Genomic DNA, 25,397 nt, shown 5'->3' on the forward strand with positions numbered 1-25,397 from the left:
GTGGACCATCTTAAATGATTTTGGTCCTCCAGCCCCGCAAAGAAACTGGAGTATTCCGGGGAGAAGGTCCACTTTACATATAGAATACAGCTTTGGCTGTCCTTCAAATGGAAAGTCTCCATCATTTGCTCAAACAACTCTAAGTGCTCCCAAACAGAATACTTAGCGTTCTTATGGTAAGGCGTGATGACGCTCCTGATCGCCTTAATCTGCTTTAAGGGGTCCTTAAGCAAGGCCCTTTTTGCCTTATTGGCCTTTTTGGTTTGGGTAACCCTTGTCCATTCATCCTCTGACTCAGAGGCACTGCTCCCAGAGGTTCCTGTCTGCTCTTCCAGGTTTTCCCGGATTCTGCGAGCCTGGGAATGGCTGGCAGAATGTGGGGACCTGGTCTCCTGTGTCCTGCGCAGTTCAGAGGAGTCTTCAGATTCCTCCTTGCTGCCAGGATTTGATGGGTACCCCCTCCACTGACCTAACTGGGCAGAGGTTTTCAGGATGCCCTTAATGGGCCTACTCTCCTGGGGTTCCCCACTAAATTTCACTGTACTTGGGTGCCCATACCCGGATGCCCACCCCTCCATTCCTGAGTGGTACATATGAGCCCCATACTTTTAGCTGGATAGTAATCTGTCATCCCTGTGGCCCTGTGCTCATGTGCGCCAGGGGACATGGGGGTAGTAGAGTCCAGGGACTGGGAGAGATGAAGGCCCCTGGTGTTAGGGCTACTGAGGTTATGGACAGGAGTCTCTCTTTCCCAGCGGACCTCATCTCTATCCGCCCCTGCTCCCTGTTGCAATGCAAGAGCCTGCATTTGTGCTTTCAGTTCCTCAGTCAAGGCCTTACTAGACTATCAGTCTCTCCTGCATCGCTACCTGTTGTTGGAGCCTATCATTGTGTTGACAGAGGGCCTCATTCTCTCTCTGCGTTTCCTGATTGGTCCTGGAGCACTGGGCCAGTCTTTGCTGCAGGAGGTTTACCTCAAGAGTCCCATCCCTACTGGCCTGCTCCTTTCTTGCCAGAGCATCTTCCACCCTTCTGGTGTGCTCTACCAAGTTCTGGTTTTCTTTTTGGAGGTCACCCAGCCCCTGGAGGGCCAGGTGATTTTCTTCAATTTCCTTTTTTAAGTGGCAGACTTCCTGGCCTAAAGTGTCTCTTTCCTGACTGAGATCCTGCATCTGTGCTGCCAGGTCGTCCCTCTGTCGTTGAAAGGCACCAGCTTTTTGGCGCTCCTCATCAAACTCTGCCTGGGTATCCAGGTCTTTCAGAATCAGTTTATTGCTCTCCTCTTTCTCTCTATCTAGCTGGCTTTGCAGGGTGACTACCTGCTCCGCGCATGCCCTGTTGAAATTGATCTGTTGCTCCAACTTTTTCTGGTTCTGCAGTAAGGAGTCCAAACTGTCTTGGTGCTCCTTCTGCAGGGCCAGAAATCTGGTATCCTGGTCTGTCTTTTCCTGTTGTAGGATGCCCATATCCTCTTTTATTTTAATGATATATTGCCTACTATCATTTTCTGACTCCTGGCTCCTGAGCAGCCTCTGCTCAGAAGAGTCCAGCTCAGATTGGGCCTTCTGTAATGCCAGCAGTTGCCTACTCGCCAGATCTTGGCCTTCAGCACATTTGTCCTGCATGGCTCCCATATGTAAATATAAATATGCCGCTACCCTGGCAATCTTATTGTGTTCATCTTTGGCTTTAGGAGCCATATATAGTTCACTCAGGGCCACATGTAATGGACCCTGATCTCTCCATAGGTCTGACCCTGTTTCAGTGACCTGTCGCGTGATGGCCTGCAACCAGGCATCCTGGCCCTGTTCAGTCCATTCACCTCTCACAAATAGTTTATGTAAGAGGTGCTCTCTGGCTATTTTCATGTCTACTAAGGTCGTCATTCTAGAGATTGGTCTCTGTCCTGACTTACAGAAATTAGTATTTTATTTTTGCAAAACAGACCTTTTTCTTAGAGCGTTCCTATGAGGAGTGCTTTACAGCGTAACACAGCGTGGTGATCCGACCGGATATGTGTATCTGGTCAGCTGGCACGCTGTATTAATCTGCACAAATGGTAGATCTAACCCAAACATCCCGGACGAGCCCCCAATTTGTAAGAGGATTCAATTCAGCACTACAGCCAAGTCAACACCTAGTCTAGAATACTGAATGAAAACCCTTATTGATATATCTTTATGTCCAGTTCATGCGTTCTGGATGACTACCCCTATATAACACCCCTCTCTTGGAATCCTCCTGACCCCACTGAGCCAAGAAGTAGTTCTGTTTTGCAAGTTTAAAAGGTTTATTTGATAATTTAAACAATATATATATATATAGATATCACGCTTTATAATAAATTAATAATTGAATATCACACTTAATCTGAGATGATAAAGATTAACAACGGAGAATCTGGCACTAGCACACTTCTTGATAATCACTAAGGAGTTGACATGAAATGGATAAGATAGCAACAATACTTTTATGGTTTCAAATGGATGCAATGTGGAATGAAATGCAGTAAAGAAAATAACTTGATAGGATTTCAGCAAAGACAATGTAATCACTTTCTTGGACAATTCACCCCCCCTTTTATGCAATGCAAGGAAATGGAAGGGAGGCACACAGTTCTCAGAAATGCAATTAAATGTGATTCAGTTCACCCCAGCAAGCTTAGACTACAGACGTTGAAAACACAGGCAAAATGCTTTTATATGTGCTGGCAATTAAGTGAAAAATATGCTAAATTGTTTTTAATTCCCTCTAGGAGGTTCAGGGTGAGTGAAATCAAGTTAATATTAGTCCAGGCTCACTTTAGCAAGGATCTAGGGTGTAACTAGCAGGTTAAACGAATTTCTGGCAAATGGAAGGCAAGCAGCAGCAGATTTTTACACGTGAAGAAATTTGCAAATCGCGGTAAAATGTCAAATCGCGGCTAAATTTGCGAATGCGCCGAGCGCGATTACAGAGGAACTACAAGGACTATCACTATCGTTTTGGGGGATCCCACAACCACCTGGTTTCACCACTCTTTGTATCACTTATACAAATTATGCCTGCAATGCCCAAATCCTTATCCCCCTGTCCGGAAACCATGCACAGGACACCCTCAAAGTAAACACCATCTATGAAACGATCCAAACCTGGATGGCATCACACAGCCTCTACAACAAATAATCCAAAATAACACCATCAGTGCCACCCTGGGACCTGGGCAAGCATGACCACATCTCCAAAGCTAGAAGATCTGCACACTGGCTTCCCAACAGAGAAAGAATCAAATTCAAAATTCTTTCTATTACCCACTGATGTCTGTCTTACAATGCTCTGAGGCTCACCAGACACGTTCCTGCAAGATCCCTATGATCCACTCACACCCAGCTGCCTCAGCATACCAAGATTTAGGTGTAAAAGAGCTGGCAGCTCCAGCTTCCCAGTTTGCGCCGCCACCCACTGGAACATCCCCCTTCACTTGCGCCGGGAGCTCTCTTTCCACATTTCAACAAAAAGCTCAAAACCCATATGTTTAACTAACCTCACTGTACTTATTTGTCAACTTTATTTACTGTGACAGCTTGCTATCTAATCTCAATGTACTTAACTGTCTACCTGCTTTAATGTAAACAGAGCATAGATGCCCACAGGCTTTCCACGCTACTATAAATTCTAATTAAATAAATAGATGCACTTTAGGTTACTATTATCTCGGTCCGTAAACATTCATAGTATGCAAAGTAATACAAATGAGAAAATAAATATTGGTGAAGCTTGTAGCGGACTCCTTGCTAAGGCAGCTTGAAAGGTGTGAATTGATGATTCCTGTGCAGATAAGAGGTTCCTGCTCCTATTTGGAGTGAGGCTCCACAACCTGTGTTCTCCCGGTGCCCACACAACATCACCAGAGCCTGGGGATGTTAATTCACCAAAATTCGAGAGGTAGCGGAAGTCACATCACATACTCAGAACATCATAAGAAGTGAAATCACCTGACAGTTGACATCACAAGAAATTATGTTACACAGCCTTTTGCAAAAGTGACATCACTAAAATAAAACATAAAACTAAAATAAGGGCTGGCATTTTATAATTTGTGTGTGAAATTAAAACAAAAAAGTGCCTTTACGCTTTCACTTTCTGCTCAAACTCGTTTTTGTACTCTGTGAGAAACGGACTGTTCTCCCGCCTACTCCCCCAGGAGTGAAGGGCCACCGCTTTTGGATCCTGACCCTGGGGGTGGACAAGCGAGGGAGGATCACCTGAGTGGAGGGTCACGAGGGATTGGCGAAAGGGTGAGATCTGGTATTCCCTCTCTCCCTATTTACCATCAGAACCCCCTTCCTCAGCCTTCATGAGATATTTCCAATCCCATTCCATCTCCCCTCCCTATTTTCAACTAATACTGTGAATAAGAGGCAGCCGAGAGTAGTAGGATTACCCATAGAAACAACATGGGGAAAGTGAGGGAAACCTACTGTAGAAACTCAAATTGTCCCACTAGAGTCAGGCAAGGTCAGGCATTTAATAATAATCACTTACACCTGACTCCAATTGAATCTTCAGGACTGTAGGGCAGTGTCCTGTTAATTGGAGTATTGAAGGTCAGGCAAACCCAGCCCTGACCGCACACCTGCAGCCCATTGATACAAGACAGGTATATAAAAGGAGACTGCTGAGGGAGCAGGCAGAGCAGCAGTTGGAGGAGCAGAATGGAAGCTGTGTGGCTGAGTCCAGCAAGGGACCCCTTCTCAGTCCCAGTCTGATTTTTTCTCTGAAGCAGAGAGCGAGCTGGGGATGCCGTCTGGACCAGAGAAGCCAAGGAGCAGAGAGGCTCAGGAGCTGAAGGCTGGAGAAAGGCATGCAGATACGTTGGCTCGATGTCGGAGAGGCTGCAGCGTGGCGTGGGAGCCATGTCTCCAAGGACCCGGAGTGAGGCTGCCTGCATCCTGCTGGTGGCGTACAGTGGAGTGCTCATTTCATTGGGATCTGTGTCGGCCCCAAAGGTGTCTGAGGGGCATGCAGTGAGAGCCCCCCGCATATCCTGGAGGGCCTGCCCGTTAACACAATGCTTCCCGGTGAAAGTTCATGAGAGAGAAACTCGGGAGCTTGCGTTTGACTGCGGTGGAGCTGGAGAAAGGCACTGAAGTAAAGTGGCCCGGAGTGAAAGGCAAGGGACAGATTGTGAAAAGGCATGAAGCAAAAAAGCAAACAAAAAGTGTAAAGTGGCACGAAATAAAGAAAGCCAAATGCAAGAAAGCGATAAAACATGCGGAAAGTCAGAAAGAAAACTCAAATGAAAATGCGCTAGGGACGCTGTAATAAGAGGAAAGTTAACTGTAAGAAATATAAGAGAAAGAAGGATGCAAGTGACCTGAAGAAGGAAAGAGGGGGTGAGTGACCAGACAGATTTGAAGGGGGAAAGTAAAAGTGAGAGGAAGTGAAAACAGGGTACCAGCAGCCCAAAGGTGAAAACAAGAAAGTGAAAGCAGCACGAGAAAGTGACAAGAAGGTGCAAGAGTGGCCAACTAAAAGAACAGTGTGTACCAGGGGCACGATAAAGGCAAGAGAAGTGTGTAAAATGCACGGCAAGACAAAAAGAGGGTGCAATTGTGCACAATAGAAAAGAAGGCATGCAGGAGGCATGGTGAAGTGGAAAAGAATGGAGTGAAAGAGGCACAGAAGAGAAAGGGTGTTAGAAGAAAGGTACAAAGAGCAAGGAGAGTGGTTGCAGGTCAGAGTGGTCGCGCTTAGGGGGAGAAAAGAGCCCAGCGTTCTCAAAAGTCTCTGATACTACTCCATGCAAGAACTGTACAGTGAAAGGTACATCCTGACTAGAAGAACTTTGTTTAAAGACGAAAGGGGCCTAAGCTTGGGGGAGGGAACCCCGAGAGGCCTAACAAGAATTGTGTAAGAGACATTGTTTAACTATGTAAAGAGAGGCCAATGCTTGGAGAAGGGAACCCTGAGAAGACTGACCAGAATTGTGTATTTCTTTTTGTTTGGAACTGGAAGAGTCCAAGCTTGGGGAAGGGAACCCCAAGAGACCCAAGGATATTGTGAACTTTGCTGATTTGCTGCAAGAGCCCTGTGTGGAAGTTTCTAAGGACCCCTCTTTGGAATTGAACCATCTTGCACTGGCAGAACTACACCCATTAGTAAGACTATGTGAAACTAGTCGTGGTTTACATTTCCTTTTCTTTGAACAACTATTTTCTTTAAGAAAATTTCCCATCACGTTTTGTCAGAGAGTGAGCGCAAGCATAGGTTTAGACACAGACTGATTTTGGTTTTGTACGTTTAGATATCAACAGTGCTTAGAAATATCAGTTGAGGGAACAATCCCTTTAGAGTTAGGGCCAGTTAGGCATCTACTAACCCAACGAAGGTCATGAATAAAGATTTTCGAACTGTTGTCTTTGAGTCTGTGTCTCTCTTGATACCATGCCTGTCTCACAGCTCTCATTAGGTGTGATAGGGCAGCAAAGTGGAGTTTGCATCTCAGCTTTGCTTTCCTCGTCTTTCTCAGAAGAGCACATCATTTTACAACTGCATGAGATTTTTATGCAGACATTAAAGCAATGGATTCCAGTGCAATACGCCTTTCAATTCCACCTGCTCAATAGCAGACACATCCCATTGGAATCCATTGTAAAATGCCCCTCAAGCAGCCTTTTATTTGTCTCAAAGCAGAGAGTAAAACTGAAGAGTAAGGGTGATTTTACTCCTCAGTTTTCCACTCCACTTTGAGAGTGATGGCAATTGCATGCAGGGAACCCAACAGCACGTACATACAAGCCTTGGCGGTCTCCCGCATGCAATTCCCTTTTTCTTTTCAAATAGAAATGAACTCCTAACTGTATGATAAAAGTTGGAAAAGCGGACAAACAGACATTTTAGTTTTCAACCATATATTACCTATGGTGCTGCAGAGATATGTAAAGGGCGCAGTGATGATCTGCCAAGTGCACACCCAGCAGAGCCACCAGTAGCACTGCCTTATTTATTATGCCAGTACACCCTCATAAGATCGGTTACTGCCATATTACATCTTGTAAAACCGCACATGCCAGGTGCAGTCATGATACATTATTATAGCTACAATAGGAAAAATACTGCCTCACATGCCAGTCACTACTATAAATATGATAATTATATGCCAGGTTAAGCCTCATTTGCCATGTAAAGCCATCCTATACAAGCTATTATCTCATCTTACATGCGCAAGAGCTGTGATCATTTGCCACGTGCAGTCTTAATCCCCCATGTATTGTCATCTTGCGACATGTAAAGCATGATACATGATTCAGCTTGATACTTTTCTATAGAGAAAACTGAACTGATTCACTTCTTGATGTGAACATCGGGGGTAGGGGTAACAGGATTTCTGTTATGATAACGCCATAAATGCATGAGATAACAAGTGATCAAAAATGTGAGTTAACGATATGGGAAGAGGAGTCTGGGAAAACATCTGAATGCCGGACGTGTCACTTTTTTTATATGGTGAGTGTTTATTATTTTTCTTTTATTCTAGCAAACATTGGATAGGAAATCATCATTTGTTGACTTGAGGTAATGCTTGCCGTGAGTGCTCTCTTAGGGGAAATGTGCTGTAGGGCTGCTGAGGCAGTTCTCTCTGGAGTTCTCAGGGGGGACTCAGGGAAGGCCATTTAGCCACCACTTCTGGATTTCACCGGCTTATACCAGTTTAGACAATGAAGCCCTAATTTAGTCAGAACAGAGCAAACCGATCCGAAAGTAGGGGATCATGTGATGACAAGAGACGGGATGGAAATGGACGATGAACTATGGAATTATACAAGGAGCACTATCGTTATGTTTTGGGGGTGGGAAGGGTCAAACTGAAGTGACATATATTATAAGGGGTTAAATCATGGTGAGATATAAGGTGCTTTGTCCGTTCTCGATAAGACTCCTTAGTCTTTTGTTTTGTGTTTATATTGATGATTTTAGCTTGAGAGGTTAAGGAAAATTAGGTCCTATGAGGTATTGGTCAGGATCACACCTGTGTGTCAAGTGGAGATGCCAAAAGGTCACACAAGACATCAAAAAATCACAATTAAGCAAACTCCAAACACAGATACATAACACACACACACACACACGCCCACACAGAATCCAGCTCCCTACTGAATAATTATTTTGAAGATGCCTGGGCAAGTGCTATTTTGCGAAATCTTTAGTTTATGTAATTGAGCAAAGTGTGCATTCCTTCGGAATTTACTTGTGGTGGTGGCTCCCATTGTACAAGCAGTCATAATTGTGAACATGTGAACAGGAGAGAAAAACACTCAGGGTGCCAAAATCAAAGTGATTTCTTTCAGGCCAAAAGTGTTTTTCACAAACAAGACATCACTCTTTGATATCTAAATGTGATCGCCTACAGGGTAGGTGCCAGAGGCAGTGCCGCAGATACGAAGGAGACTGCTGAGCGGGTACCCCTGTCTAGCCTTAATGTATGTCCACTCCACAGCCACCCGCTTAGATGGGAGGCCTAGCTGCTGCTTGTGCCTCATCAATATTTTGGCAGTGGCCATTACCTATTGATATTGTGAGACAGAAAACCTGGTTGACCCTTTTTGGGCAGATACACCATGAGACTGCCACCTTCACCACCTTCCCCTACCGTAAAACAGAGTGTGCTGCCAGTGCACACTTTACTGCCGCAAAGGCTTAAATTGTGAGTGATTGAATTCCACAGAGAGCGGAAGAAATACAAATGTGCACTTTTTATGTAGGCGGTTGCACATTTTGGATGGCATGGCTTCAAGGGAAATGTTTCCAAGAGCGCACAGAGTGACCAAGTTTGGCATCCGGGATAAAAGTCCAGGTCTCATGTTTCCATAACCAGGATTTCTAGGTATACAGTCTTTATAACGAAAAATAAATAACAAATGAATTTATAACGAAAAATAAATAACGAAAAAATAATGAAAATATATGTGGGATTAAGGGTTAAATCTTGTGGCGATCCATTTGGGCTTGGTTTTTAACTGGGATAAACGCGTGTTTTTTTTTTAAAATTTATTTTTTGTTATAGATGAATTCTTTAGTAATTCATTTGTTAATAAGACATGTAACTGATTTCTACTACTTTCCACACCACTTTTCTCCATTGTTAGCCCAAAAATCATCCTTGGGCCCGTTACAAAAAAAAAAAAGTAAAATTTTTTGAATTTTTGCCCGAATGGTTAAATACACAAGTTGCCTGCGAAGACATCCGATTTCCTGACAAAATTCGCAGTGCAGGACTTGTGTGCCCACAAATGGGAAATCATTTGCTTCACCTATAAAGGTAAGTAGTGATAATGTCCAACCATAAGATGCGCATTTGAGGTGTATCAGGCCCTCTCATATTTGCTGAAACTGCTTGAGTTTAAACCCAAACCCCTCAACTCACCCTGAATTGGCAGGTGTCACTCCCCTCATTCTCAGCTGATATTAACAGCAAGCCCCACACTCCTCCACAGACACCATTGGGCTCTCACCCACAAAAATGAAAATCAGATTTCACCCAGTTTCGAGTCTACGTCAGTTGCGAGATACGCATTTCCCCAGAACTCATCTATTGTTGATAATGGTCAAAATTGTCTATAGGTCACAGTGTATGACTCTACAAAGGCCAGTCCACTGTGGTGGTGTGGCACTGACATATTTCAAGAGAGCCTTTCTCTGAACTAAAGATTATTGCCTCCCATAAACTTCAACATGTAGATTATGGTAATGAGGTGAGGTGGGGGGTCTCCCGACTGGCCCCTTCCCTAATATGCCAAATCTCAGATCAGTTTTGCACATGGGTTGCAATGTATTCATTAGAGCTAGATAAGGAGAGCATGAGAGAAAGGGAGAGAGAGAGATTGACAGTGGCAATGAAAGTGAAATGGGGCCTGTCTGCAAGAGGGTAGTGGCAGGAGTGCAGGAACAAAACCATGTTGTTTTGCCTTGTAAGGCATACTCCCTTCTTCCCCACAAATTAACCAACTCCCCTCTACGATCTCCTTCCACAACACAAATCCCCAGACACTGCATGACCAGCAGTTAGCACATCTACACTCAGCAAGCTATAACTGAACTACTCATCTTGAGCCTTGTCACAGTCTCCAACACCAGTGGCTAACTAGAACAAAATCAATTAATGAGGCCCTTGACCTCCATTCCTCGGATAACAGCCTTCCAAGAGTCTCTGCCAAACCCATAGAAAATAGATCCACACTCCGGGCCCGGGCACTACCAACCCGCACCCTCTCCCACTAAAGAACGTCCCCTCTTCTTACACAGCCACCCACAGCAAGACCAACCAAAATGATGGCAGGGTGCTATAGAACACCCCTTTAAATTACTTTATAGAGAGACGGTGCCTGGTTGTGTGCGAGTACATATTTGAGGCTTGCTAGCAAAGATCAGGGTGCAGGGGAAAGTGCTGTTTGTGTGTAAAGGAACTCCTACAGCTCATTATGAAGGATCAAGGTATAGCGAGAGAAAAAAGGTGGCCGGTATTGTGTAAACACACATCTACAGCTTGTTATCAAAGATCAAGGTACAGCAAAAAGGTGGCTGGTGTTGTGCAAAGCAATGCTTAGAGCTTGTTTTCAAATATCAGGGTGCAGAAAGAGGGGAGCAGCCTGTGTGTAAATAAACACTTACAACTCATTATAAAAGATCAGGGTTCAATGAAGGGTCCATGTGTCACAAGGAGGCAGAATATGACCAGGCAACCAAACAGAGCTCACATAGCCGAAACATGTGTCTTTGTGTAGCTTTTGGTACCAGCTTCAAATATATGCAAACAATTTGTGTACACTCATCCCAAAAACCACACCAAATCATGAATGGTCTCCCCTTTCCACACCATTTTATAGTCAAAGAGTTCATAATATGTGAGGCGTTGACTTCCTTCCCCCACCAGACACAATGACACTACTTGAAAACACATCACTATTTCATGTACTGTAAAACAACCCTTAAAATGAGAAGCATACGGCATCATTGCTTTATAACGGTTCCATTATTTAGCTGTTGTGCAAAGCTTTACAAGGAACTTGGGCAAATTGCACTGTGTGAGAGGAGTTTGAGGCTTGTCAGAGACACAGAGTTAGACCTCAGAGAAACAACCAAGGATTCTGGCATGGCCTCGACCCAGTAAATTGACAAATCTCTGATGAATGCTATCTGATATCTGGACAGGCACAGCCCCAGCTGGCCAAAGGCCAGAGTACCATGGCAAGTTAGAATGAGGTCATTGGCGGCTCTCAGTCGACAAACCAACATACTAAGGAAAATTAAACGGATGTCTCGGGTTCTCACGTTTCAAGCTAATATTTCTCTAAATCAAATGTTATTACCTCACATGGCACTTTGCATGTACATTTTGGTAATGAATGGAGTCTCCAGACTTCCACCTTGTGACAGCACCCAGATCCATTTTACACATGGGGTACAATGTATCTATTTGAGAGACAGAGAATGAGACAGAGTTGGAGAGAGAGGTTAATTGAGAACAGCAATGCAAGAAAGTGAAATTGGACCTGTCTGCAGGAGGCCAGTAATAGGAGTGAAGAGAGGACATCAGGGTGTTTTGCGTTGTAAGGCCTACTCCCCTCCTCCCTCCCGACTGACCGACTCCCCTCTAAGATCTACTGCCACCTTACTCTGCGTACACAAATGCCCCACAGGCCTCGCCATCAGCGCACCAACACAAATCAAACTATAACCAAATCATCTTTTTAACCCCATCACACTCTTCCATAAAAGCGGCTACACAGTGTTGTAGTTTATCAGATCCTGAACTCTCCCATTTGGATAACATACTGCCAAATATCTCTGTCAAAAGTATACAAATCAGATTCACCCCAATGATCCAGGTACGTCAGACCTGCATACATCAACACCACGTTTCGCATCTGCCACTCCCACTTAACACACCCACCTTTTCTTACTGCACTACGCACAGCGAGTCCAACACAAATGGTAGAACAGCAGTATACAAGACCATCTAAGATTACATTCCACATAAAAAGAGTGTGAGAGTAACAGACCTGGGCTGGCATATAGTTAAAGGAATAATGCCAGAGTTGCCTGTCCAACCGGTCCAGTGCGGGCCAGCTCTTGGAGCAAACATTGGCTGTTTTAATCACTTACTGTGCTGCTGCTTGTGGTTTGGAGGACGTCACTTGGATCAATTTACTTCAGATGTCACAGCATGTTTGTTTTCAAAATTACAACTAAGGACCACTCAAGTACTTCTTTGTGAATTTACAGAAACTTTGATTTAGTTTTGTCTTTTTGTTGCCAGTGCTTAGACCCTAAGGATAAGTGGGAGAAGTTAAATAATGTTTCACCACCCATTGCAATTTTAAACTGTCTGTTTACGTATAATACATATTTGTTTCAGAATAAAAGGAGCAGCCCAAGGTATGCTGTCCAGCTCGCCTAAGCTGAGCTGGCCAGACAGACGCCATTTCATGGGCCGCTGCAGACACCTCTGGTGAGAACAAATGCTGGGCCTGTTTTTCAGCCCCATTCCAGGGCTGGTGGCAGAACTGGCCAGGCACCCAAACCATTAGCACCGGTTGTCAAGTTCATGAACTTTTCAGACACAATATTTTCTACATCTGAACAGAGAAACATTCCAGAAGGGTAACAGAAGAGGTGTGGCACGACTGAATTTCGAGAGAGAGAGAGGCGGGTGCAGTAACACATTAAGGAGGTAGGCAGATTTAGACACCATTCTGTGTAATCATCAGGTTTTGATTAAAATGACATGGACGCTCTAGTATGGTTTACTGAGATCTTCATAAAGGTCAGAAGCAACTAAGACTTACAGAGCGCATGATAAAGAAGGGTTGGGGCCTGTCTGCTTCTTTACCCTACTTTCAACTCCATGGCTGCAGCGCTACATGATGGGCAGAGGAGGAAGCAGGATGCCAGCTCCGACTTTAAAGACAATTGCAAAACCGTGAAGACTCCATGCTAGAGCTCAACACCTAGCTGCCATCTTAGAGAGGGCAGTACAATAATATTAGGCATAGTGTAAAGACTTCCATTCACGCCAATACAAAGAAGTTGTGTTACTATATCTAAACGTATTATGATGTGTGCTCAATGGATACCCACTATAAGCATAATGTTAAAAAAACAAGATGAATCACAGAAATGAGAAACATGTCATTGAATCAAGCTGAAAGGAAACACACCAATGCTTTTAAAGAATCATTCAGCAAATCTCTCACCATCTTAAACAGTCTAACAAAATGGCCACTGCTCTAATGAAGCTTTGAGTAGGATGCACTGGTTAAGAATTAAGGAGCAGCTGACACTGTGGTCAAACTCTTCAATGTATCTTTATAAACAATCGCTTGCAGTGAGCAAATCTCGCTCAGGCCAGTCCTAAAAAGGGCCTCAAACACAGCTTCAGCCATATCTGAGCAGGTCTGACGCTTCCACAAAAGCAATGTACAATAGTGTAGCAATTAACATAATACTGCTGGGATTTCTAAATAGGGACACTCTAGTTCTGCATCCCTGGATTCACGTGCATCTTATCTCATTATAGAAATCTTCAAAAAATGTTTTACAAAAAGTGAAGAATGGGTTAAATGCACGAGCATTGAAAAATCAAGAGAAGAAAGTAGACCAGATTAAGTTTAGGGTACAGTGAGGTGTCACCCTAACCCTACATCAAATGGTCACCCAAACTCAGTTATCTTAAAATGATCGTGAAAGCACCCTACTTATGGATTGCCTCTGTCTTCTGCATTGTTCCTTTGCAGAATATTTCTGGTTCTAATTTCACGCTCTACTTCAACAAATATAAAATCATAATGTGAAAGAAGGAACATGCAGTCCTCAGACAGAAGAAAGAGGAAGATGCTTTGAAAGAAAATAACCAAGGTAGACTTAAGGCGTGAGAATGTACACAGAAGTGTAGAACTCAGCAGCTTTTTTTGGCAGAAAGTATAGGGTAGGGGAACCACGAGAAAACGGTCAAACAAATGTGCTGAGAAGCAAAATGCATCACTGTCACTGGAGACGCAAGTGTGAAGAGAGGCCCGAAAAACAATGTTTAAGACACACTGAGATGTGGTGTAAAACTGCTATTTTAGTATGGTTCTTTGCTGGCACTTGCAGCAGTAAAGAGGACAAATATTGCTGCATTTTGATGAAACACTGCCATGTATTCACATTGATGCATTTGAATCTTTATACCTGTGCATTTCATTCTTATGCATTTACATCAATTTTGGTTATTTTTCATGAAACAAGCAAAAAGGGTAAGAAGGTTTAGAAGAAATAAAAGGGGGCTGGGGGAATACTTTTAGCATTAAAAAGAGAAAGCAATGCAAATGCACAGATGGAAATGCACCAAGGCAAATGCATAAAGATGTAAATCCACAGTTGTAAAACAGTTGTAAAACATGGAACCAACAAGGCAGTGCCATAGTGTAGAGGGCTCTCCTGTAACTGTCACCCCATGTAAAGATGACTTTGATGCACGTCTAATTATAAGATATATCTTTTACTTTTCTAATTACCTAACCCAGCACGTTCATGGGTGTGCACAAAACTGCCTCTCTGCATCTGCCTTTTTAATTTGGTGTCGCTTGCGACACCCAGGGGCGGACTGGGCTAACAGTTTCATAGGTCACCTGGGGACTGTTTTGCATTTAAGAATATTTTTTTTCATAGATAGTAACATACGTTACTTTCAGTAACCTAAGTTACTTTGCTTACCTGTGGTCTGCGGCCCTCCAGCAGCCAACTCACACACCTAAGTGTTACCTTTGCCTTGATGAATGCATCAATAGCTAGGCTGTGCTGGCTGCTAACACTGAGAGTGCCCCACCCAGGTCCGCCGGCGTGGCACCAGGAGGCTGAGGCAGCCGCTCACCCTTCAGTATTGTTGTAATGATTTAACACGTACACAACACGTTGCAAATTGTTCTCGGGGTGGGTGGGCCGGTCGTGGAAGCTGAGAGAGGCTGAGCTTGTGCCTTTCTCTCGGCTCATGTTGTGCCTGTGTATCACATTTGCTTCAGGGGAGGGCCGATGTCTCCTGTGGATGGGCCTGCAAAGCTGGCCCGGGGCTTTGTGAGTCATCCTCCTAACCCTCAGGGGCAGGGGAACAGAGCCTGTCTCGTGCATGTTGTCAGGCAGGCTGCGGCTGCCAATGCTCATGGCTGTGACACTTCATCATGGGGGCAGCAAGGCTGCAGGATAGAGTCAGGAGTGGAGTGTGGACACTTAGAGACAGTGGCCCAGAATTGTATTCCCCATGCTCATGTGGGTGTCGGCCGTGTTCTTGGATGGGGAGGCTTTCGCCACGGAAGACGCAACTGCCCGGCCCAGGGGACCACATGCCGTGCATGCGGCAGGAAAGACCATTATGCCAAGGTATGCAGGTCGTCAGGCCCACAGCAACAGACACTGCAAGCACCCCAGGAAAGGAGTGGGGGAAAGAAAAAGAAACAGGCCAGCGTCCGGCGAATCGAAACCACAAACTCCTCCACGGAGGAAGACGGTGATGACGCAGCACGTGCCCAACAAGACTCTGTGAACGAACAGTGGAAGAAACGGAGGAAAGTCTACCTGGTGTAAGCCCTCAACCATGGAAACGCCACACCAAGGAAGAAGCTCGGGAGACGAAAATGCCAGGTGGCGATCCAGAACCAGAAGGTACGGATGACAATAGACACCGAGGCCTTGGTAAACGTAATGCCACTGAAAACGTTCAGGACACTCCAGCCCCAACCTGACCTGAAAGCGACGGACACGCCACTATTTGCATATGGGTGTAAGACCCCACTAGCCATAGTAGGCAGGTTCCGTACTACCATCAACCACGGCGAGAAGGCGCTACAATCAAAAATCTACGTGGTGAATGCAGGCATCAAATGCCTCCTGAGTGGAGACGCAGGTGAAGACCTGGGGCTGGTGAGCTTCATCTGCGAAGTGACTGACTCATGAGAGGTCGAGAACGTGTTAGAAAAATACCCCAACCTACTCAAGGGGATAGGATGCCTAAAGGGAAAATCGATCAGGCTACACATTGATGAGTCAGTCCAACCAAGAGCAGTACGACACAGAAGGACGCCGTTCCACATGCGCGACCAAGTGGAGAAGGAACTAAGGGCACTGGAGAAAGCTGGAATAATCGAAGAAGTGACGGGGCCCACGCCTTGGGTCTCCCCCATGGTGGTCACGAATAAGCCAAAACAACCTGGCAAGGTCAGAATATGCATAGACATGCGCCTACCAAACGCAGCAATCAAGCGGGAGCGCCATATCACCCCGACACTGGACGAGATAGTGGCAGACCTCACCGGGTCCAGGATATTCTCCAAGGTAGACCTGAACGCTGGCTATCACCAGTTGAAGCTACACCAGGACTCCCGGTACATAACTTTCTCAACGCACATTGGCCTACGCAGGTACAAGCGCCTGAGTTTTGGAATCTCTTCGGCCACCGAGGTCTTCCAGCAAACAATACAGGAGGTGATCCGCGACATACCAGGGGTCCTAAATGTCAGCGACGACATTCTGATTCATGCCAGCAACAGAGAGGAACACATGAAAAGACTCCACATGCTCCTTGGCAGGTTAGAAAGCGCAGGACTGACGATTCATAAAGAAAAATGTGAATTTCTGAAGGACGAGATATCGTTCTTTGGGTACACGTTCAATAGCACAGCAGACCTACAAAAAGTGGCGGACATCGAAGCTGCTACCCCCCCCACCACACCAACTGAGGTGCGCAGTTTCCTAGGAATGGCCATCTACTGCAGGAGGTTCATCCCAAATCTGGCCACGCTCTCGGAGCCCCTTCGAGAACTCACAAAGGCCAGCACCAAGTGGGAGTGGGGACCTGCCTGCCAAGAGGCGTTCAAGCACATAAAAGCATCATTGTCAGCCGACACCACAATGGCCTATTATGACACAGCACTTCCAACTGAACTGAATGTGGACGCAAGCCCCGTGGGCCTAGGGGCCATCCTCACACAAGTGACAAAAACGGGTGAACAGAGGCCGATTGCCTATGCCTCCCGGGCACTAACACCGATGGAGCAACGATACTCCCACATCAAAAAAGAGGCAATAGCCGTGCTATGGGGTTGCCGACATTTCCACCTATATCTGTACGGCCGAAAATGTACAACTTATACAGACCACAAACCACTGCTCCCCATATTCATAGGCACGTCCTCTCACCCTCCGGCCCGGATCGCCAAATGGCTATTGCACCTCCAACAATATAACTTCGAACTGGCATACCAGCCTGGCAGTGGAAACCCGGCAGACTTCCTGTCAAGACATCCGAGTGCGGCGACACCAAAGGAAATCCAAGTGGCAGAGGAGACAGAAGAACACATCGCCAGGTGATACACACCATGATGCCTCGAGCAATCAGCCTGGACGACATAGTTGAGGCCACACAAAAAGACCCCTGCTGCAACCTGTAAAGGATACAATCATCTCAGGGGAGTGGAGGTCGTTCCTGCGGAACATCCGCAACAAGACAGCAGAGGCGAAAGATTTCCTCACAGGGGTCTTCACGATCCGGCAGGACCTCTCCATCACGGAAGAAGGACTCATCCTCCGTGGAACTCGAATCATCGTCCCCCTAAGCCTTCAAGACAAGATCGTGGCATTGGCACAAGAGGGCCACCAAAGGATATTATGAACCAAACCCCGGATCAGACACCGCGTATGGTTCCCCCAGATAGACGACAAAGTCGAGCGGTGGGTCAGCACCTGCCTCCCATGCCAGATAACAGGTGCTCCGCCCAACCCAGAGCCCATCCAATCGGCAGTGCGAGGGTCCGGCAGATGGGACGCAATAAGAATAGACTTCTGCAAATTACAGGAAGGCATCCACCTACTGGTGGCCATTGACGACCACTCCCGGTACCCGGAAGTTGAGATTGTCAACTCCACTGCAGCGGAGGCGGTCATACCCGCGATTGAAAATTGTTTTGCAACGCACGGACTGCCAAGAAGAATCAGGAGCTACAATGGCCCACCTTTCCAAGGGGAAGAGTTCAAACAATATCTCAAAGAGCTCAACATCCGCTATCACCACATTATGCCGAGATGGCCGCAGGCAAACGGCAATGTGGAACGTTTCATGCGGACAATTAACAAGGTACTGCACCTGTCACGTGTCAACACTAGCCCATGGCAGGTCGACCTCTACCGATTCCTGCGGGCGGAACTACAGGGTCACACCGCACAGCACGACAGACATACCGCCAGCAGACCTGATGTTCGGCACCATCATAAACTCATCCATACCACATCACCCGAGCAGGAGCCCGGACACGCTCGACAATGAGCAAACCAAGTCAAGAAGGACAGGAGCCAACGCACACATGAGCGTCAAGAAGCGTGCCAAGCAGTCCGATCACCGAGTGGGCGATCAAGTGGTCATGATGAGGAATCCGTCTAAATCCAAACTGGACACCCGCTATGACGCAGCCCCGTGGACAGTAAGTAAACGGCAAGGCACGATGATAACCGCAAAAAGGGGGCAAAGGCAAGTGACGAGAAATGCGTCATGGTTTAAGGCAGTGCCAAGGAAATTGTGGACAGACGGCAAGTGTCCCCCAGAAGAAAAAGAGGATCCGACGAGGGACCAGCGGACCCTTACGGCGGAGAAAGCATGGATGGAGGAGCCGAGGAACTACTGAGCGAACCAGAACCGGGCAATCAGGACAATGAAGGTGAGCAGCCCGAGGGGACACTGGGGCCCAGTTCCAGGGGTGGAAGATATGGGTTAAGAACCGCCACCAGGCCTCCAACCAGGCTAAGAGACTATGAGTGGTAGATGATCCCCACAAGTGACTCGATAAAAAGGGGGCAGCACGTTGGCTGAGAATGTATGTTTTGTTTACTTGTTCAGTTAAAATAAAGGCGGAATGTTATGTCTGCCTTGTGTCCCGCTGCGCGGTGACGCAAGGCGTCCAATAAAAGCCCCGCCCCCGCGCCGCGGAGGCAGTTCCAGGGCAGAACAACCAGCCGAGCGTGTCCGTGTCTTTAATGCTCCCGCTGGAGCTGCGCAAGCGAGGCCTTTTATCCCTGTCTCCTGCCAATGCCTCGGCCGGGACAGGACTCAACAGACACCAGCCATGTGGAAGAGGTGGGATATAAATGTAGGAGACGATTCACAAAAGGAGATAGGCTTACACCTCTAAAGGGTGTAATTTGGCCATGACTCAAAAGTAGAGAAATATACTTGCAAAGGCTGAAAATGTGCGGGCAACGTGGGCACCAAATGTGTGCATTATTCATATGTCAAAACAAAGTACGTCAGCAAACGATGGTGCTCCGTGAGGAGAGTCCGTGTGTGCGAGGTCTTCATGCATAGCCAATCAGGCGAACACCCACACGAAGTTGCCTTTGTCGGGTATTTCCACATATGTGTGTGATGTATATCCTGCCTTTACCTGCACAACGAATTTACTGCACATCTGCTTCGTACATACACGAGTGATGCAGAAACGGTTCCAAAGTGCATCGAAATAGCCCTGGGTCAGAGGGTTTTCTGAATTCACGTCCCTCACTATAAACAACTTGTGGAATTTGTGATGCATGCACGACTGATTGGAGGTGAGGGCCAGGTGCAGTCACTGCCTTGCACATCTGGAACACTGGACATTGCATGACTATGCAGAAAAGCGAACCAGCAGTCCTTATATACAACATGCTGTCGAGCGCACAGTAGACGTCATGAAAAGAGAGAACGGTGCTGCAAAATGGTACTTTGGTGCAGATGTCTAATACTAGACAAAATCAAATCATTGTATCTGACAGCATTGCCATTAACGTTCCTAATTCCCGTTAGCGGGATTATCTGAATCAAATTACCGAGATATGTTCCATGGGAATTAAACAGTAAAGCGTGTAGAACAGCAAAAGGATTGGAAACGAGATTAGAAATGACGGCCCCAGAGTCCCTCCCTGCAAACACCTGAATCCATGATGAAGATTACCTAAAATCCCCTTTACTGTTTTGCAACCATTGCATGCACCATATGTGCCACGTGAACAAAGCAAATGACACATTCAGAGCTTCAGTTCACTTTTGGCAGAGAAAGCCACAAGGCTGAATGCATCAAAAGTCAATCCATTTTTTGGAAGTCAACATTTTGTCATGCTTTTCATTTTGGGAGTAAATGACAGTCAAACAAATGAGTGCATTTTTGGTTTGTTAGTTAAAAAGCGGGCAGAATTCTCTTTCCTTCTGAATTTCAAGATTGTGAGCAAAGCATAAAAAGTTAGCAAGATTATCTGAGAAATTCCTTGCGATAGGGCAGAGCAAAGAGTGACTTGGCGAGGCATGCAAGGAAAGCACACATGACATCAGCATGTTATCTAACATTTCTTCTGATGCTCCCCAACTGGTAGAGGTGTATTAAACACACTGCAATCTCTGGACGTCTTTGACTGCCTAGGCCCTAAAACACTGAGCACATTCTTGATAGAACTTAGAAGATACGAAGTTATGAGTATATTTCTGGGTAAAGAAGGATTGGCACCTACCATAGTTGTTGCCTCCTTTGGTTACACTCTGAGCCAAGCGGTAGAAGAGCGGCTTCGGAGAAGACCATCCATCCTCGGCGCAGATGGAGCCAAGACAAAGACCACAACTCAGACAGCATGCAATGAAACAATGACTTTTACCCACTTCCTCAAAGGCGGTCCACGTGTTTCAGTCGCTGCTACTTCAAGTTGTAGTTATCTGTTAAAAATAGGCAAGAGAAGCTTGAGCAATACTGTTTTGCATCACATGAGGCCTGCTAGGATCACTCTCGTGCTGCCTTTTCATTCAGAATCTGATAGTTTAGCATAATCCCAGGCGTGCTGAACCTTTCATAATAATGCTATGGTCTGAGCCACGGTCCAGCTGTATTGTGTAGGAACATGGAATTAGTTGTCTGTTATAGAACAAGACTTTAGCATCACGAAGAAGGAAGAATGAACTTATATTTTCCTCCGGCAATAGACTGGTAGAGCGTACATTTTTTGTGTTAAATATTGTAAATACATGTCTCTGGTCTGTCTTGAGAACATGACGGATTGCACAACAGGGGAAAACCTGGGATGTGCACATCTCGTGCTTGAGCAATTACAGGAGGTTTTTGAAACCCGGTTCTATTTTATTTTGAGTTCACTTCTTTGCTGCAATCTATTGAACACGTCCAGTGCGTAACTTGGAACGAAATCAGTGCCAGTGCCTGAATATTATCGAGCACGCCTGTTACACATCGGGGTGGGCGACTCCCTGCCCACAGTTGAAACTACCCACGGCTGCTCCATATTGTGTCAACTTATTTGTGGTTAAAGCTGTAACTCCCACCGATTCATTGTGGGCGATTTACACATATCAATCGATATAATATATTAGTTGTGTCTTGAAATAAACTAAATGTTTGTTTTTCTGTAAAACACAATTGTTAACATTGTGCTCTGATCCTATCAGTGGTAAGTGGAACGTGTTAACCATCTATCCACACGGAAAAAAGATCAAGTATGCTTTCCTACTATGGTGAATTGATGCACAAATGCAGCCAAAATCATTACTTAACTGATGAACTTGCCCATCAAACACTAAAGGAAGATTGTCTTACATTGCTTGACACTCATGAGGGTAACACCTCCTCAATTTTGGCCTATTTGCTGATTTTGCCCATGTTTGGGATGCCGTGTGTCCTGCTGATGCCAACCCACCCTGATGGTTATTACAGTAGAGACTTGCAGCAATGTCATGCAGGCTGAGTGGAGCAGTATGCAGACATGGCCATCATCAGTGCCCAGCACTGTCACTGTCCAACTCATTGTTATTCATGAAAGTGGATGAATAGCCCAGCCAACCAGAGTCATCAGATTCATGAATAACAACGAGCCAGGCCATGCAGAGACCCGGGCCAGTGCACACTGCAGGGCTCAAAATTACGTTTCAATGAGCGGGAGCTAAAACCAGCTTCTGGGTGTCATGTGTCACCCAGTAAGCAGGAGTTATGCCTAGGCAACCACAGTGCACCACAAATCGTTCACGAGATGCACAGTTTACATGTTTAGCTATTGTACACAATCCATTATGTTTAAATGTGTCACAGATGTTTATAGTTCTGTATTAACATTTTCAAACACTAAAAGTTAATGTTACATATGCATATGTGTAAGGCACCAGCTGGACTGGGGAGCCAAAAGTAGTTCCTGGTAAACTGTTGGTTTCAAGGTAACCAGGCTCTCCTATGATAAGCTAAACAGCTCCCAGACATTTTGAACCTGCACTGTTGTTGATATATTACTATGACTGCCAGATAAAATAATAAAGTTGCCAAAACACCAGAACATAATCAAGCTGGAATCAGCAATAAGTGCAGGGGCTCTGAAAACAGTGCCAGGGCTGAGCCCTGACAAGCCCCTTATCCCCACAAATTATACTTTCACCTGCATCAACTGCTTGTGTCAGTAGGACTGCTTTAGAAAAGAGCATATTTAAAAAGGCCTGTTATAAGAATCAGGATAACACATTTTTGTTTTACCAGTCTTACAGCCAAATCACATCACACTGTGTAATTCCAGGAGCATTGTTGGAAATGGGAATCATTTACAGAGGATACCTGGGAGAGGATGGTGTCAAGGTAGTCCTACGTTTAGCTATGTGGCCGTTCTGTTTTTTTTATTTTGAAAATCTGGTCACCCAATCTAAATAATAACAAAGAAACGTGCAGGGCATTTGTAATACCTGCACCTTTCCTTTTTTGCTCGGTTTGTCTTTGTAGCTTTTTAATGTGTGTAATAAATATAGGGAGGGGATTCAGCATTTGTTCTTAACGCAACTATTCAACTTGTAGAACCTGGGTGGAGGTTCTCGCAGCCTCTAGCTGCCACCTATTTGACAATTTCTGTCATCCATTAGCAGCTCAATCAATATCAGCAAAAAAAAGTGTGCTTGGAGCTAGAAGGCTATGCATGGGAATATATACATATGAGTGTGTGTACATTAAACATAATGCTATCTTTGTTTTTCTTTATATATTAGATTGTGTCCTGTTGTTAAATCAAGTCTGCACAGCCTTGAGTAATAGAGCAATGTCTTCATGGTCGTACTGATGGGCTGAGATTGAATTGTTTCCCTTTTCCCCAATCATGTCCACAAATCAGAAAACAACTCTCTTTTGGCCTCATTGCCCATTTTGTTGTGGTTTGAATTTTAGTGGCTCACGTGTAACACCCATGGAGCGCTTACATTATAACAAGTCAAAAGAATGTAGCGGATAATAGGATAGCCAGCCAGCAGGCAGCTGAAATACTATATGCCCACTGAAAAGCTAATAACCACTTTTTAACAGCAGGGTGCTAATGTAAGGGAATCCAGAGTAAAAAGGCAACAAGATCATTTGAATGTTGTTGAATACTTCAAGAGGTCAAAGGGATAAAATGGCCTACAGCTGCTAGCAGAGGCCACCTGTAATGTGCATGCTGCAAAGGGCACATTTAATTTCCTGAATTAAATGAAAATGTTGCTGTGTTATAAGACTTCAACAATGGACAGCTGCTCAGAGCCACACGAGGCACTGGACCTCTTGACTAAAAAAAGTTAATTGCCCCGATACATGCAGGAGTGATAAACGTGTGTTTTTTCGTTGGAGGGGGGAAAACGAGAAGTGATTGTTATGGACTGTATTTATTTGACTAGCATAGATTGTAAAGCTCTTATGAAGCTGCAAAAACAGTCACCATACTGGCATGTATTGTGTCTGCCTGTTCATGAAAGTAATTAGCCAGTCGCTACACTGGTATAGATTGGGGCCGCAGCTTCATGACTTCTTTTTATAGTGACCATTACTGGCATAGATTGTGGCTGCAGCTTCATGACTTCTTTTTATAGTGACCATTACTGGCATAGATTGTGGCTGCAGCTTCATGACTTCTTTTTATAGTGACCATTACTGGCATAGATTGTGGCTGCAGCTTAATATAAATGACTTACAGTAGCAATTCTAGCACATGTTGTGGATACAGGCATGAACATTTAGTGATATACTGCCATGTATTCAGAGATGTCATTTGTGTGTCACCTGGGATCACAGCTGCAAGTGCTGGTGAGACCCTGCGACCCCTGCAACTGCCACTGTGACCACTGCAGAAAATGGGAAGCGCACTGTGTTTCCTGGTTTTTGTTCTTGTGCGCAGGAGCTGAGAGGAGCTCAGAAGCATGATCCGGACCGGCATGGAAAGAAGGTGTAATTTTGTATGTGCAAGTTTTAGGTATGTATCCATGTCCAAATTAGATAGTATTTGATGTATGGGTGGTTGGGTGCATGTGAATGAGCGAGCGATTGCTGTATGAATTCTGTATGTATGCGTGAGTATGTGTTTGAATGAGCAAGTAAATGCTTTGTGAATGATGTTTGAATGCATGAATGAATAAGCAAACACATGGTGTGTGAATGTTGTTCGAATGTGTGAATGTGTGTTTGAATGAGCAAGTCAATGCTGTGTGAATGTTGCATAAATGTGTGTTTGTTTGCATGAGTGAATTAATGTGGGTGAGCTTGTGTTTGATTTGTGTCAGCCTGGGAGGCTGATATGGGCAGGGTGGAAGGGGGGGGGGGTGGAGGAGGGGAGAGTAGGAGAGCTTTTTAACTGGGCATCTATGATACGTGATCATAGATGCCCAGTAAAAAATGTCATGACACATTAAGAAATGGCTAGACTGATTTCATAAAAAAATGCATTCTAGCCACGTAATAACACGTACCATGCTTGCTTTAAAAACATGATGAAGCAACCACGATGGTTATTATTACGTGGCTAGACTGGTATTTTCACGCAATCTGTATAGCCATTTCTTAGTGTGGCATGACATTTTTTACTGGATGTCTATGATACAGTATCATAGATGGGCAGTAATAAAAAATGTCACGCCACAGTAAGAAATTGCTAGACATTCTACACCAAAATGGCAGTCTAGATATGTAATAACACTTATCATGCTTGGTTTAAAAAAAATTAGAAAAACAAGCATGATAATTATTATTACGTGGCTAGATTGGCATTTTGATGGAATCATTCTAGCCATTTCTGACTGTGGAATGGCATTTTTTATTGGCATCTATGATACACATCATAGATGCTCAGTACTAAATGTCATACCACAGTAAAACATGGCCAGACTGATTGCATCAAAATGGCAGTCTAGCCACATAATAACAATTATCATGCTTGATTTAAAAGCATGATAAAGCAAGCATGAAGAGGGTTATTACATGGCTACACTGTCAATTTGAAGTTTTAGTCTTGACATTTCTTATTGTGGCATGACATTTTTTATTGTGCATCAATGATAAAGCAGACATGATAAACATTATTGTATGACTAAACTG

The 25,397-nt window shown here is 45.0% G+C and overlaps 1 protein-coding gene across 2 annotated transcripts in view; it reads right to left on the reverse strand.

The window, feature by feature from the left end:
* TLR7 (toll like receptor 7) overlaps positions 1-20,675 on the reverse strand; it is a 178,871-nt gene extending 158,196 nt beyond the window's left edge. Inside the window, exon 1 of one of the 2 annotated variants that reach the window (XM_069639432.1) lies at positions 20,542-20,675. Coding sequence is in view for 1 of the 2 variants with exons in the window: in XM_069639433.1 (XP_069495534.1) it covers positions 20,542-20,544 (3 nt within the window). In the remaining variant the exon portion in view is untranslated. The remainder of the gene's footprint in view (positions 1-20,541) is intronic. The other variant, XM_069639433.1, reaches the window with a different exon arrangement.
* Positions 20,676-25,397: the final 4,722 nt, after the last annotated feature.

This window comes from Ambystoma mexicanum, chromosome 7q (genome assembly GCF_040938575.1).
Source record: "Ambystoma mexicanum isolate Mex_15411 chromosome 7q, UKY_AmexF1_1, whole genome shotgun sequence".
Lineage (NCBI taxonomy): Eukaryota > Metazoa > Chordata > Amphibia > Caudata > Ambystomatidae > Ambystoma > Ambystoma mexicanum.